We start from the raw sequence: 13,579 nt of genomic DNA on the forward strand, positions 1-13,579 counted from the left end.
CTCATATTCTCCTCTCCACCCCGCACCGCCTCCCCGCCCCCACTCCCGCCAATGCCAGTTGCTGAGCTTAGAAGTCTCCCTCACCCCGAGGAACCAGGCACCTCAAGAACACAGGCTGTGTTCACCTGTTTGCCCCCGCTATGTTAAAACCCGTAGGCTATTATAATTTTCAGAATGCACCTGATAAAGTCATGTAACCACAGGTCAAAGCAAAAGACAGTTCCATCTTCATACTCCTCCATCATTACTATGCTGGCCCAGTCTCGCCCCTGATACTAAAATTGTCCCTGCTTGCACCGTTGGTCTGTGCCAAGCTCGTTTTCATACAGCAGGCAAGGTGATGTTTGTAAAATACAAATCAATCATGAAAAATTTCCTGTTCTCCATTATCTAATGACTGCAATACAGAATAAAATCTCAGGAATTGAGATAACCAAGTTTAGGTGCTTAAAAATGTGTTGGGTTGGGGCGCCCGGGTAGCTCAGTCGGTTGAGTGTCCGACTTTGGCTCAGGTCATGATCTCACAGCTCGTGAGTTCGAGCCCTGCGTCGGGCTCTGTGCTGACAGCTCAGAGCCTGGAGCCTGCTTCGGATTCTGTGTCTTCCTCTCTCTCTGCCCCTAACCCACTTGCATTCTGTCTCTGTCTCTCTCAAAAATAAATAAACATTAAAAATTTTTTTTAAAAAACATAACATTTAAATGTTTAAAAATATATATATATGTCGGATTCAATTTACCCCTTAATTCAGGGTTTGTGATGGAAATGTAAAACAGCTACTGCATAGCAAATATCCATTTCTTCTCTAACCAGGACTCAAGCAGGGTATCTTTATTGAATCAAGAGAAAGGCTGGAAAGAGGAGAGAGGACAAGAGCCCCAATCATAAGAGGAAAAAGGAATAGAAAAGGCAAACCACATATGCTGTTAAGCAGGTCACAGAGGAAATGGGAACTCAAATTATAACAACTTTCAAAGGTGATAGGGGGGTGAACAATTTAAGGGTTCTTCTCCAATACACTCAAGAGGAATCTTACCTCCTTTCATATCCCAGCTTTCCTCCATCTTGCCTGAGGTTCTCATGTTTTTTATTCTTCTCTAGGGATCCTAATCCTCTTCTCTCCCCCTTTTATAGGCAAACATTTAGCCTAATAACACACACATACACACAGTATTTTTTTGAACAATTCCATTCTTTAGAACTGCCTTACAATCGCTCATTCTTTGCACTGATAGAACTTTTTTCTTTATAGTCCATTCACCTTCATCTTCCAAATCAACACATAATTTTTATTTCTTCTATGTCACAAAGAATGTATGACCCTATAAAGCAGCACCAATCAATAGACGGTTCTGTGATGATGTAATTGTCATGTAATACATCTGTATTGTCCGACATGGTAGTCACTAGTCACCTAGAACTATTGAATTCTTGGAATGTGAACTCTTGATATTAAGCAAATACATGTCTAATTTAACTTTAATTAATCTACATTTAAATAGCCGCATGTGGCTAGTGGTACTGAAGCAGTGCAAAACTATCAAGGAATGTACAGTCAACGTGGGGAGAAAAGACATGGGCATTTCTAAAGACGTATTTGTATCCTGGATTATTTATACATTTTTTTTTCTCTTTCCAAGTTTTAATTTAAATTCCAGTTAATTAACATACAGTGTAATACTAGTTTCAAGTGTAGAATTTAGTGCTTCATCACTTAATACAAGACCCAGTGCTCATCACAAGCGCACTCCTTAATCCCCATCACCAGTTTAACCCACCCCTCCCCACCCTCCCTCTCGGTTTGCCTCTTTTTTTTTCCTCCCCTATGTTCATTTGTTTCCTAAATTCCACTAGTGACATCATAAGGTATTTGTCTTTCTCTGACTTATTTTACTTAGTGTAATACTCTCTAGCTCCATCCATATCATTGCAAATGCAAGATTCCACTCTTTTTGGTGGCTAACATTCCATTTGTGTGTGTGTGTGTGTCCCATCTTTATCCATTCATTAATCAATTACTTATACATTATTAATAGGACTCCTTCGCTTGTCTCCCATTCAAATACTCTCCTTGGGGAAAAACGTACTTAGGATCATTCTAACTCCACGTCATTCCAAGCACAAAACCCGTGATCCAATTATTTCACGTCCCATTTCACCTAATGTGGAGTTTACATACCCTGAGTATGTTAGATGGAGCGTGAAGATACACCACTTACATATAATTCAGCTAACTTTTTTTTTCTTTTTTTTCTATTTCATTTTAACCAATTTAATGTTTTTACTTATTTTTGAGACAGAGAGAGACAGAGCATGAGTCGGGGAGGGGCAGAGGGAGAGGGAGACACAGAATCCGAAGCAGGTTCCAGGCTCTGAGCTGTCAGCCCAGAGCCTGATGTGGGGCTCGAACTCACAGACGGTGAGATCTTGACCTGAGCTGAAGTTGGTCGCTTAACCCACTGAGCCACCCAGGCGCCCCTAATTCAGCTACCTTAACACTCATTCCAGGAGGGCAAAGACATTTTGTTCACCTCTGTGTCCTTAGCTGGTAGAATAATACCGGGTATAAAGCAGGTACTTCACAAATATTCACCGAATGAACAGCAATTCATTGAAAGGCTGTTTCTCAGGTGACTTTACATAATATAAGGTCCTGAAAATCTGTGAAAGGAGTACCGACCGCTTTTCAATTAATCCTCCACACTATCCTAGGGAAACTGAACAGATCTTATATGTTCCCCAAACTCCACTAGTCAAAGACTGCTTTTTCCTATCAACCAACTCTATATTGTAAAGATTTTCATTCCTAGCAATATCCAGATACCAACGACCTTATCTCTTTATACTCACAGCAGTGTTTTGTTTCACTTATGACCCCAGGCATTCCAGATTAGTTGACGAAACTGAGCAATTGATGTGGAAGCTAGAGAGTATTATGTTACGCAAAATACCTCAGAAAAAGACAAATGCCTTATGATGTCACTCGTGGAATTTAAGAAACAAATGAACATAGGGGAGGAAACAAAAGAGGCAAACAAAGAAAAGACAAGGTTACTAACATCAGACTGTGTCTCTGTATCAACAATATAGAAAATGAAATTTATCAGGTTTTCCCAGTCTCTGCATTCATATTTCTCTCAAAATACACTTAACTATATAATGGCCTGGAATTTTTTGTTCACTGTTTTTCTACTCTGCAGTTCCTTCCCATAGGTTTTTTGAGACATAATGTGAGAAATCATTGACCACTGAAGGCACAATCACATTGACTACACTTGTAAGATTTTTGTTCCCCTGGGCAAATTTTGTGCCAACACTGGAGGGCGCAACCTAGCAAGAGGCTGTTCCAAAAGGGCTAAGTTCCTATTTGCTAGAAGCCCACTGATATTTAATAATGTCTGAGTGGCGACAGAAGGCATTTGCACAGTCACCAAATTAACAGGACTTCACTTCTAAGAAGCTGTGACCCTGTGGAAGGGTTTTCCAATTTTATAAATCTACGTGTTTCTCCTTTGTGTGGGGGGTTTTTGTTTGTTTGTTTGTTTGTTTAATAAGGCAAGACTTGTAGGCAAAAGCTTTCCCACACCCAGGGCATTCACAGATCTCTCTCCTGTAGGAGTTCTTTAATGGTTAATGAGCTGTTTCTTCCTGATGGTTTTCCCACATTCACTACATTTATGAGGTTTCTTTCCTGTGTGCGTTTTCTGATGTTTAATGAGACCTGACTTCTGAGGACAAGATTTTCTTTTTTTTTTTAATTTTTGAGAGAGAGAGAGTGAGAGATAGATCGTGAGTGGGGAGGGGCCGGGAGAGAGGGAGACACAGAATCTGAAACAGGCTCCAGGCTCGGAGCCGTCAGCACAGAGCCCAACACAGGGCTCCAACTCACGAACCACGAGATCATGCCTGAGCCGAAGTTGGACACTTAACTGACTGAGCCACCCAGGTGCCCCTGAGGACGGGATTTCCTACAGTCCCTACATACAAAGGAAGCCTTGTTTGCATGAACTCCCTGATGTCGTAAGAGGCTCACCTTGTGGATGAAGCCTGGTCCACATTCACTACATATACAGGGTTTCTCACCAGTATGAGTTCACTCACGTACAATGAAACTAATCTTCTGGGTGAAGCCCTTTCCACAATCATACATAGGGTTTCTCTCAGGTATGAGTTTTCTGAAGTAAAATGAGATGTCATTTAATGAGCAAGGCTCTGCCACATTTACTGCCTCAGTGGGGTTTTCTCCTCTTCCATTTCTCTCGTGTATAATGACTCTGACTTCCTATAACAGGCTTTGCCATATTCACCTATAGGTTTCTCCCCTGTGTGAATTTTCTCGTGTCCAGTGAGCCTGGACTTTGTGGTATGTGCCTTCCCATATGTACTGCATTCATGGGGTTTCTCTCCCCGGTGAATCCTCTCACGTTTAGTGAGCTGAGACTTCCTGATGAAGGATTCCCCACATTCACTGCATACGTGCATTCCCCAATTTTGTGAGCCCTCTGATGCTGAACAAACGGGAGCCTTAGTGCTGATGGGTTTTCCAATTTCAGGCAATTTTAGTATGAATTTGCTCATACTTTGTAAGGAGAAAGGATTTCTCATCTCCACTACACTCCATGGAGTTCTTTATTTCATAGCCTCTGCTTTAACTGACTGAATTTAAATTTGATTTCAGAGTTTTTCCCTAATTTTGCCTTAAAGGAAAATGATGGTCCAGATGGACGATATTTTCAGAGGCATCATGTTCACAGCATTGTTCCGCATTTAGTTGTCTTTAGGCATCTCCAGCCACGCAAGTGTCACCGTAGGTGATCACCAACTTCAGCTTCTAGGAAAGAAGAGAACAATGAGTGCCTAGGTGTGGACTAGCCAATCTTTAGTGTTGACTGCGTGATCTCAGTATAAAAGAGTCTCTATTAATGTCCCTTATTTCTTGAACACTGGTAAAAACACAACACACAAAAATCAAGTGGCAAAAGCAAAAAGCATACAAATAAGTTTAGATAGTTCACAATGAATAACTATACAGTCGGCTGCTTTCTAAATAGCATCTTGCAAAACATGCAGAGAGAGCAGAAAATAAGAAAACCACTGTTAGAAGAGAAAACACAGGTGGAAAAAAAACTTCATCCAAGGTTACAAGGGCTGCATTCAGTCATTCCACAAATCCTAATAAAATGCCTGGTAGGTACTGGCCACAGTGCTGGTGTTGGGGACACGTGAATGTATTATTCTGAGTTTACATTCTAGGTACGGAAAATACACTGAGCAAAGAAAAATGGGAGGCAGGGGCGCCTGGGTGACTCAGTCAGTTAAGTGTCTGACTTCAGCTCAGGTCATGATCTCACGGTCCATGAGTTCGAGCCCCGCCTCAGGCTCTGTGCTGACAGCCTGCTTTGGATTCTGTGTCTCCCTGTCTCTCTGCCCCTCCCCCGCTCATGCTCTGTCTCTCTCTCAAAAATCAATATCGAAAAAAAAGAAAAAAGGGAGACAGCTGCAAATTATGAGAAGTGGTTAGAAGAAGCAAAGGAGATGAAGAGAGGTGGAGGAAATGAGGATACACTGTGGAGTAAGACAAGTCTTACCACTGAGTTCAAAATGGGAGGGGAAAGCACATGAAGAATTAAGGTTCACTCCTAAATATTTTGCTGGAGTCAAGAGGTAGGTGGAAACTTTCTTCAAGAGGGTGGATGTTACTGAGGTTCAGAATGTGGGGGAAATAAGTGGACTTTCCGAAGCATATAAACATTTTGATTTTTATTAGACGGCAAGGTGCCAGTACCCAGTTGGATAGAAAAATGTTGAGAACTGGCCTGAGTAGACACAGCGATATGGAAAATATCCGTATGTAAATTTTTAAGGATAAAGGATAAGCTGAGGTCATGTTCAGAGCACAAAGACTGAAACAAAGTTGAGGCAAAGGACCAAGATGTTAGTTGCTCAAACATTCAGACTTCCGGTTTGGAAGAGTCCCACCAAAGGAAGCAAATGGACTATGGTGGTCAAGGGCAGAAGCAGATGCTTGTTATGAACAAACATCTCAGGCAATTCAGAATGTTGGACCCTCAGTGTTTGAGTTTGACATTTCTGTGATACTCTTGGGTGGTCGTCGGCTTTCTAAAATTTGCCCCTTTCTTCATTCTTCAGAGCACCATCACCCTGGCCATACATTTAGGGACAGACTCTTATCTCCACACTCCCAACTTTTAGTCTAGCTGGGGCACGTTCCTGAAGAAAGGGGCAAAGGTGAGAGAGAATGACCATCCAGGAAATTCCACCAGACTGGTGGACACGCAGACTTCTCCAGGGACAGATTGCTTCCATACGGAAGAAGACCATCACCTTCCATCGCACTCTGCAAGCTGTACCTGTACAGATGTCACATCTGACTTCCTCCCATTTTGACACCCCTAAGGCACTGATCCCTCATCTTGCAATGGACTGCGTCTTCTTCCATAATTCTGCATTTCTGTCTCCATGTTGGGCTCAGTTAAGCAGCCTTTAGGACCACTTGCCTCCTTCTGAACCAAGACTGGGGCCACTGGTACGCTGTTTTTCCCACAGCCTCAGGCCCTTCCTTATTATTGCTACACAGCTGCCACCAGGTAGAAATTAAGACAACCCAGAGCTGAAAAAACAAAACAACAAAAAACCCCTACCATTCATCATGCTACCTCAACTAGTTCAATTACCAATACCTAAAGTCTAAACAGTCAGCCTGGCAATAGAAGTTAATATCGCCTTGGGGTGCCTGGGGGGCTCAGTCGGTTAAGCGTCCGACTTCGGCTCAGGTCGTGATCTCACAGTTTGTGAGTTCGGGTCCCGCATCGGGCTCTCCACTGATGATGTGGAGCCTGCTTGGGATTCTCTCTCTCCCACCCCGCCCCCGTCCCTCCCCAACTCGTGCTTTCTCTCTCTCAAATAAATAAACTTAAAAATAAAAAAGTTAACATGCCTTGATCACCCCATTTACCTGTTTCCATTCCAGTACTGCCCCCACAAATACCCTCTGACACTGGCCTCTGCGAGGCTTCAGGCTGCTCTGTGGCAGTCTTGGCCATGGCCTTGCAGATTTCTTACTATTTATGCCTCTCTTCTTTGCCCTTCATTACCTTCTTTATTTAAAATCAAGGTATGTGCCCACATATCGTGGCGTTATTCCCCAGGCTCTCTATATAACTGTAGGTTCTATTTCCTCTAGATTTCCACAGTATCACAGCTTTGCTAATCATTTTGACATGTAACCTCAACCTTGAATTCTAGCAACAATACTATGTGTTCAAAACCTGTATTGCATACAGATTTTCTAATCAACCAGGCTGAGAGAGAAAGGCCTGGATGCATGCATTATACACATGGTCTCCAACAAAAGCCTTGGATTTAAGAAATGTTTGAAAAATAGATACGATGTTTTCAAGGCTGAGTTTCAGTGCTGTGGGCACAAAGCACTAAGAGAATTCATAGAAGGAAAACAAGCAGTCAGAGATCATTTCATGAAAAGAGAATTCAAAGTGCAGCAATACACACACGCGCGCACACACACACACACACACACACACACACACACACACTTATATGAATGGGAAGACAACACTAAGATCATATCCCTGTCCCTTAGTTTATATCTTTCTTGCTGAATCAGCAACTCCCGACGACGTTTATGGCTCTTACTTTCCTGAAAGACATTTTTGTTCTGTTTTTGGAGAACCAGCCTCTCTTAGATCTTCCAACCTCACCACCTCTTTCTTAATTTCCATTGCTCTTTCTTTCTTCTTTTATATTTAAGAGAGAGCGAGAGAAACAGAGTGTAAGCAGGGGAGGAGCAGAGGAGAGGGAGATACAGAATCCAAAGCAGGCTCCAGGCTCCCACCTGTCAGCACAGAGCCGGAAGTGGGGCTCAAATCTACAAACCATGAGATCATGACCTGAGCTGAAGTCAGATGCTTAACTAAGCCACCCAGGTGCCCCCCCATTCTTAACCTTCTACAGTACTCATTTTTCTAAACCATTAGAAGACACTAAACTTAAGGGGAAAAAAAGAGGAAGGTGGAAGAAATTTTCTTCTAGAGAAAGTGATTTTAGTTCCTTACTAAAAAGTCTGAATTCATTCAGGAGTTTCTGTGAACTTAGGAGTCTCTGTTGAAAATAAAAGCTTAACTCACAAATTAAAGGGAAAGTTTAAGGACAGGAGAACATAACAAGAAATGGAAAACAGAATCTTTGGACAACTTCCGAGTGGGGAAAGAGAAGTGTCTCATTAGTTCATTCAGGTTGCTAGAACAAAAACCGACAGAAATGTATTTCATATTTTTGGAGGCTGGGAAGTCCCAGATCAGGGTACCAGCAGATTGGGTGTCTGGTGAGGCCTGCTTCCTCGTGGGCAGTACCTTCTAGTTACAACCTAATATGGCAGAAAGGGCAGGACCGTCATGACCTAATCACCTCTCAAAGGCCACATCTCATAACACCATCACCTTGGGGATTAGGATTTCAACACCTGAATCTCGAGAGGACACAAACATTTAGTCTAGAACAAGAAGCTAAGAAGCCATGGAAACACAGAGATCAGATTACAGTGTGGACACAGCATCCAAAGCGAGGCTGAATGCTGGGAAGGGAAATCACTAGTTTGCAATGGGGCAGTTACATGAACCAATTGGAAGACTATTTTGAATTCAAAGAGCTACGTTTGGAGTAACACTTAGAAGGTGGAATTTCATAGCAATGGAAGTGTGGAAGAAGTAGTTAGAGACACTGCAACAATGGACAAAAAAGACTTGAGAACTGTAGGAAGAAGAGAACTAAGCAAACAATGACAAAAATCAAGATGGGAATGCCCGGCTGGCTCAGTCGGTACATCATGTGACTCTTGATCTCAGGGTCATAATTTTGAGCCCCACATTGGATGTAGAGATTACTTAAAAATAAAATCTTAGGGGCGCCTGGGTGGCTCAGCCGGTTAAGTGTCCCATTTCGGCTCAGGTCATGATCTCACAGTTCACAAGTTCAAGCCCCACGTCAGGCTCTGTGCTGACAGCTCAGAGCCTGGAGCCTGCTTCTCCCTCTCTCTCTGCCCCTCCCCTGCTTGTACTCTGTCTCTGTCTCTGTCTCTCAAAAATAAATAAAACATTAAAAATAATAATAATAAAATCTTTTAAAAAAATTAAGATGTACATAAAATAAACAGGGGTCGGCTCTCGGAAGAAGAAAAGGGGCATATTTTCCTATGGACTCCTACAAAGAAGCTCTCATCAGGGAAGGATATGAGGGGCAGCTGTTTAGACATCCTCAGACACTCTCACAGCCCTGGAACCTTCCCTGGCTCGTGAGAATGTGACCTCCTCAGCCATTCACCTTGCTGTTGTCACTTGCTCACCTGGACTGGTTCCACTGCGGACTTCCTCTTCTATCGCCCACGGTTCTTCCCCTCGTTCAGCTTGGAGAGCGCGTCTGGTTTGTTGGCTTGATGCCCTGCCCATGGGAGAGACAGGACACTTGGAGATGGGCTGGGGTGTGTCGGGATGGGAGGACGCTACACGTGAGGGGCTGAGGCAGTTTTCACATCTGCACGGTAGGGGTTCTTTTCTCACAGGAGCGGACACGTTATACGCTCTTGTCTGAAGCCAGAGAAGGACCCGAGACTCTACCACTGGAAAGCGCTGCAGATACTCTGAAGTGTTAAGCAGCTGACAGAGGAAAGGCCACTGATGGGGACTCTCTGAATGACAGGGGGGCTGTCCTCACCCACTGACACCAGGTTCCTGTAGTCCTCCAACATCACGTCCCGGCAGGTTCTTCTGGGTGGGGGCCAGGAGCTGCCACTCCTCCCACATGAAGTCCATGGTCACATCCTCCAGTGTCAGCAACTCCTGTAATAACATGGTCCTGTTTAATAGAAGTGTTTCCCTTTTGTTATTTTTTTTAAGATTTTATTTTTTCTTGGGGTGCCTGGGTGGCTCAGTTGGGTAAGCGTATGACTTCAGCTCAGGTCATGATCTCATAGTTTGTGGGTTCGAGCCCCATGTCAGGCTCTAGGCTGACAGCTCGGAACCCGGAGCCTGCTTCCGATTCTGTGTCTTTCTCTCTCTCTGCACCTCCAGACGCAGGGCTCGAACCCATGAACTGTGAGATTATGACCTGAGCCAAAGTCAGATGCTTAACTGATCCACTCAGGAGCTCCACAAGCAGTTTTTTAAAAACCACTTTGTAGGGGCACCTGGGTGGCTCAGTCGGTTAAGCATCCGACTTTGGCTCAGGTCATGATTCACGGTTTGTGAGTTCGAGCCCCACATCAGGCTCTGTGCTAACAGCTCGGAGCCTGGAGGCCACTTTGGATTCTATGTCTCCCTCTCTCTGCCCCTTCCCCGCTCACACTCTGTCTCTCTCTCAAAAACAAATAAACATTAAAAACTATTTTAAATCAGTCTGTAGAAGGAAAATACTATTGGGATATTATGCATTTATACATTCAATAGTCCATTTATTTGACAAATCAGAAATTTCTGTAATAAGTAGATATGACATTCTCTTGTCAACCAAGAATCATATACACGGGAGTACTTACTTGCCAAACATTATACACTTGCCAAACATTAATCGTGATATTAAGATTAATAAAACAAGATTAATCAATATTAATAAAACAAGATTAATAAAACATATTATTACACTCATCAAGGGCCTTCCCAGACTTGGTGGATCTGAATTAACCATGTGGAGACAAGAGATGCCAGAATTACAAGATATGTCATGTTCAATAAGTGTGTTTAAAATGTTCTAAGGAATTTTTAAAAAGTGTTGCAAGGTAGGGCACCTGGGTGGCACAGTCAGTTAAGTGTCTGATTCTTGGTTTCAGCTCAGGTCGTGATCTCCCAGTTCGTGGGTTCGAGCCCCCACATCAGGCTCTGTGCCAACAGTGTGGGGCCTGCTTGGGATTCTCTCTCTGCACCCCCTCTCAGAATAAATAAACATCTTTTTAAAATGTCGCCAGGAGTATTTTAAAATGTCTAAGGAACAGGAACTATAAAGAGACAGGTAGGCAGAATTGAGGAACAGTATATCTGAAAAAAAGAAACACCCCCACAGGTTGAAAGCATATTAGAGGCACTGAAGGGATAATTAGTGAACTAGAAATTACCCAAAATGCAGCAGAGCTACTGCAGCTGGGCAGAATATTCCGAAAGACCATGATAATTTGCTAGCGGGACTCAGAGCTCACTGAAAGCTGTTACAGCTTATGATAGTTAAAGGATACAGGTTAACATGAGCCAAGAAAAGTGGCGCAAAGGGCAGAGCACAGCAAAGTCCCAGACATGGAGCTTCCAGATGACCTCCCACAATGGAGCCACGGGCAGTGTTACTTCCTCAGCATGCACCTGCGACAGAAGGCAGGGGAAACTGCCAACAGAAAACTCCCGAGCCTTGATGTCTGCTCCGTGTGGGGGCTCAATCAGCTGGGCAGGACACACGCATGTCCGCCTTCAGTCTCCAGCCTCTCCAGGGGTGCACGGACACACAGCCGCCCCCCAAGTCACGCTGTGGCTTTTCCTTGGCTGTTTTAATCTCTATTCTTTTTTTTTTCAACGTTTTTTTTTTTTTTTTTTTTTTTAATTTATTTTTGGGACAGAGAGAGACAGAGCATGAACGGGGGAGGGGCAGAGAGAGAGGGAGACACAGAATTGGAAACAGGCTCCAGGCTCCGAGCCATCAGCCCAGAGCCTGACGCGGGGCTCGAACTCACAGACCGCGAGATCGTGACCTGGCTGAAGTCGGACGCTTAACCGACTGCGCCACCCAGGCGCCCCTAATCTCTATTCTTTCTATCATAAATGTAACCTTGAGTATAAAAGGCTGAGTTCCGAGTCTTCTTAGCAAATTAGCATACCTGAGGGTGGTCTTGGGGACCTGCAAGGTAAAAGGGAACTCACTTGTTTGCTGAATATACATACGATATATGCATAAATATTAACTATTAAATATACATATATATTGGGCGCCTTGGTGGCTCAGTCGGTTAAGCGTCTGACTTCAGCTCAGGTCATGACCTCGGGAGTCCATTCTCGTCGGGTTCTGTGCTGACAGCTCAGAGCCTGGAGCCTGCTTCGGATCTGTGTCTCCTGCTCTCTCTGCCCCTCCCGCTCTCACGCTCTGTCCTCCCCCCCAAATAAATGAACATTAAAAAAAAATTTTTAATAAAAATGAATTAAAAAAAGAAAAAGAAACCTGGACCAGATACCACATGAGGACACAGGGAGAAGGTGGCATGTACAAGTCGAGGAAAGACCTCGGAAGGAACCAACCGTGGGGACCTTGATCTCAGACTTTAGCCTCCAGAATTGTGAGAAATGTCTGCTGCGTAAGCCAGCCAGTCTGTGCTCTGTTATGACAGCCCGAGAAGACTAATACACCCACCCCACTGAGCCAGACAAGGCAGTGACCCATGTAGACCCAAGCCCTTAGACCTTAGGATCCTCACCCGTCACCCTGTGCCACAGCTGAGAACGTGGCACCTGGACCGAGGGGGAAATGATGAGGCTTCAAAGGTAGAAAAGCAGTTCCTTAAAATACATGAAGATGGAAATGGAGCACTCCAGAGTCTAAGTAACCAACAATGCCATTATCATCTGGCAGTCAGCACGCTTAGTAATTGTTACGATTTTTATGAAGGTGAGGGGTGGAGCCTAGAGGATGTAAACAGACATGGCCTTCTCAAAGAGGACCATCTGGAACCACCTATCCTACTAAAATGTTTTATTTACCTGGGACGCCAGCCTCGGAAAGGTGAGTCAGCACCTGGGCCTCAGGGTTCGAGGCAGGCCTGGGCAGCCCCTTCAGGGACCCCGACTGAAGATTCAAGGACAAAGACACGGGCCACGAGAGGCAGTGCAGATTCGCGACACGAGGAGTGGCGATGACCTGAAGCCTGAGCCGAACAAGAGTCCATTTCTGATTCTTTGAAGAGCATCTGTTCAAATCCATCCTTCCAGAGGCCATTATTTTGCATGTTTTGTTCACCAGTGTGTACCCCATGTCTACAACAGTGCCTGGCACAGTGCAGGCGCTCAAAAAAACATCTGTTGCAGTAAATTCCTCAAAAACCCAGTGTTTGGAATTCAATGATGAGACAGCCACTTGATGGCAAATTTCCACTTTTTTCCCTTGTAATCAGCGCTCCGCTTTTAAGCTGGACAGATCTTTCCTGAAGCAAGGGAAAGAACCCTGAGTACAGGAGAGAGGACAAGGCCCCGTTCCCAGGACAGTGAGCGTGATGAAGCTACGTGTCCCAGTTCATCACATCACAAAGGAGCTGGGATCCCTGAGATAAAAGCTCTAACAGGGGGCAGACTGTGGAGCGAGGGTCAGGGCGCTTCACAGCATCGAAAGAATCTCACCTCCACCCATCTAACACACTGTCCTCCTTTTTGGAGGTGACGTCATTTTCTATCAATTGGGCTTGCTCTGAGGATCCTATTCCTTCTCTGATCTGCCCTTTCTCTATTGCCAGGGGCCTCTATTCAGGATTCTTTTTTTTTCTTTTTATAATTTTCTGATCTTTGAAATTTCTTTCCCGTAGCTCCT

The 13,579-nt window shown here is 44.2% G+C and overlaps 1 protein-coding gene across 1 annotated transcript; it reads right to left on the reverse strand.

Annotated features, from left to right (window-relative positions):
* Positions 1-5,477: 5,477 nt before the first annotated feature.
* Positions 5,478-9,882, reverse strand: LOC132691250 (zinc finger protein 432-like). Its single transcript, XM_078439249.2, has 3 exons — positions 9,746-9,882; positions 9,378-9,472; positions 5,478-6,629 (listed from the first exon to the last, which is right to left on the reverse strand). The coding sequence occupies exons 1-3, from the start codon at positions 9,880-9,882 to the stop codon at positions 6,589-6,591; spliced, it is 273 nt and encodes a 90-aa protein (XP_078295375.1). The 3' UTR covers positions 5,478-6,588.
* Between the last annotated feature and the right edge of the window lie 3,697 nt (positions 9,883-13,579).

Source organism: Panthera onca, chromosome E2 (assembly GCF_046562875.1).
Source record: "Panthera onca isolate mPanOnc1 chromosome E2, mPanOnc1 haplotype 2, whole genome shotgun sequence".
Lineage (NCBI taxonomy): Eukaryota > Metazoa > Chordata > Mammalia > Carnivora > Felidae > Panthera > Panthera onca.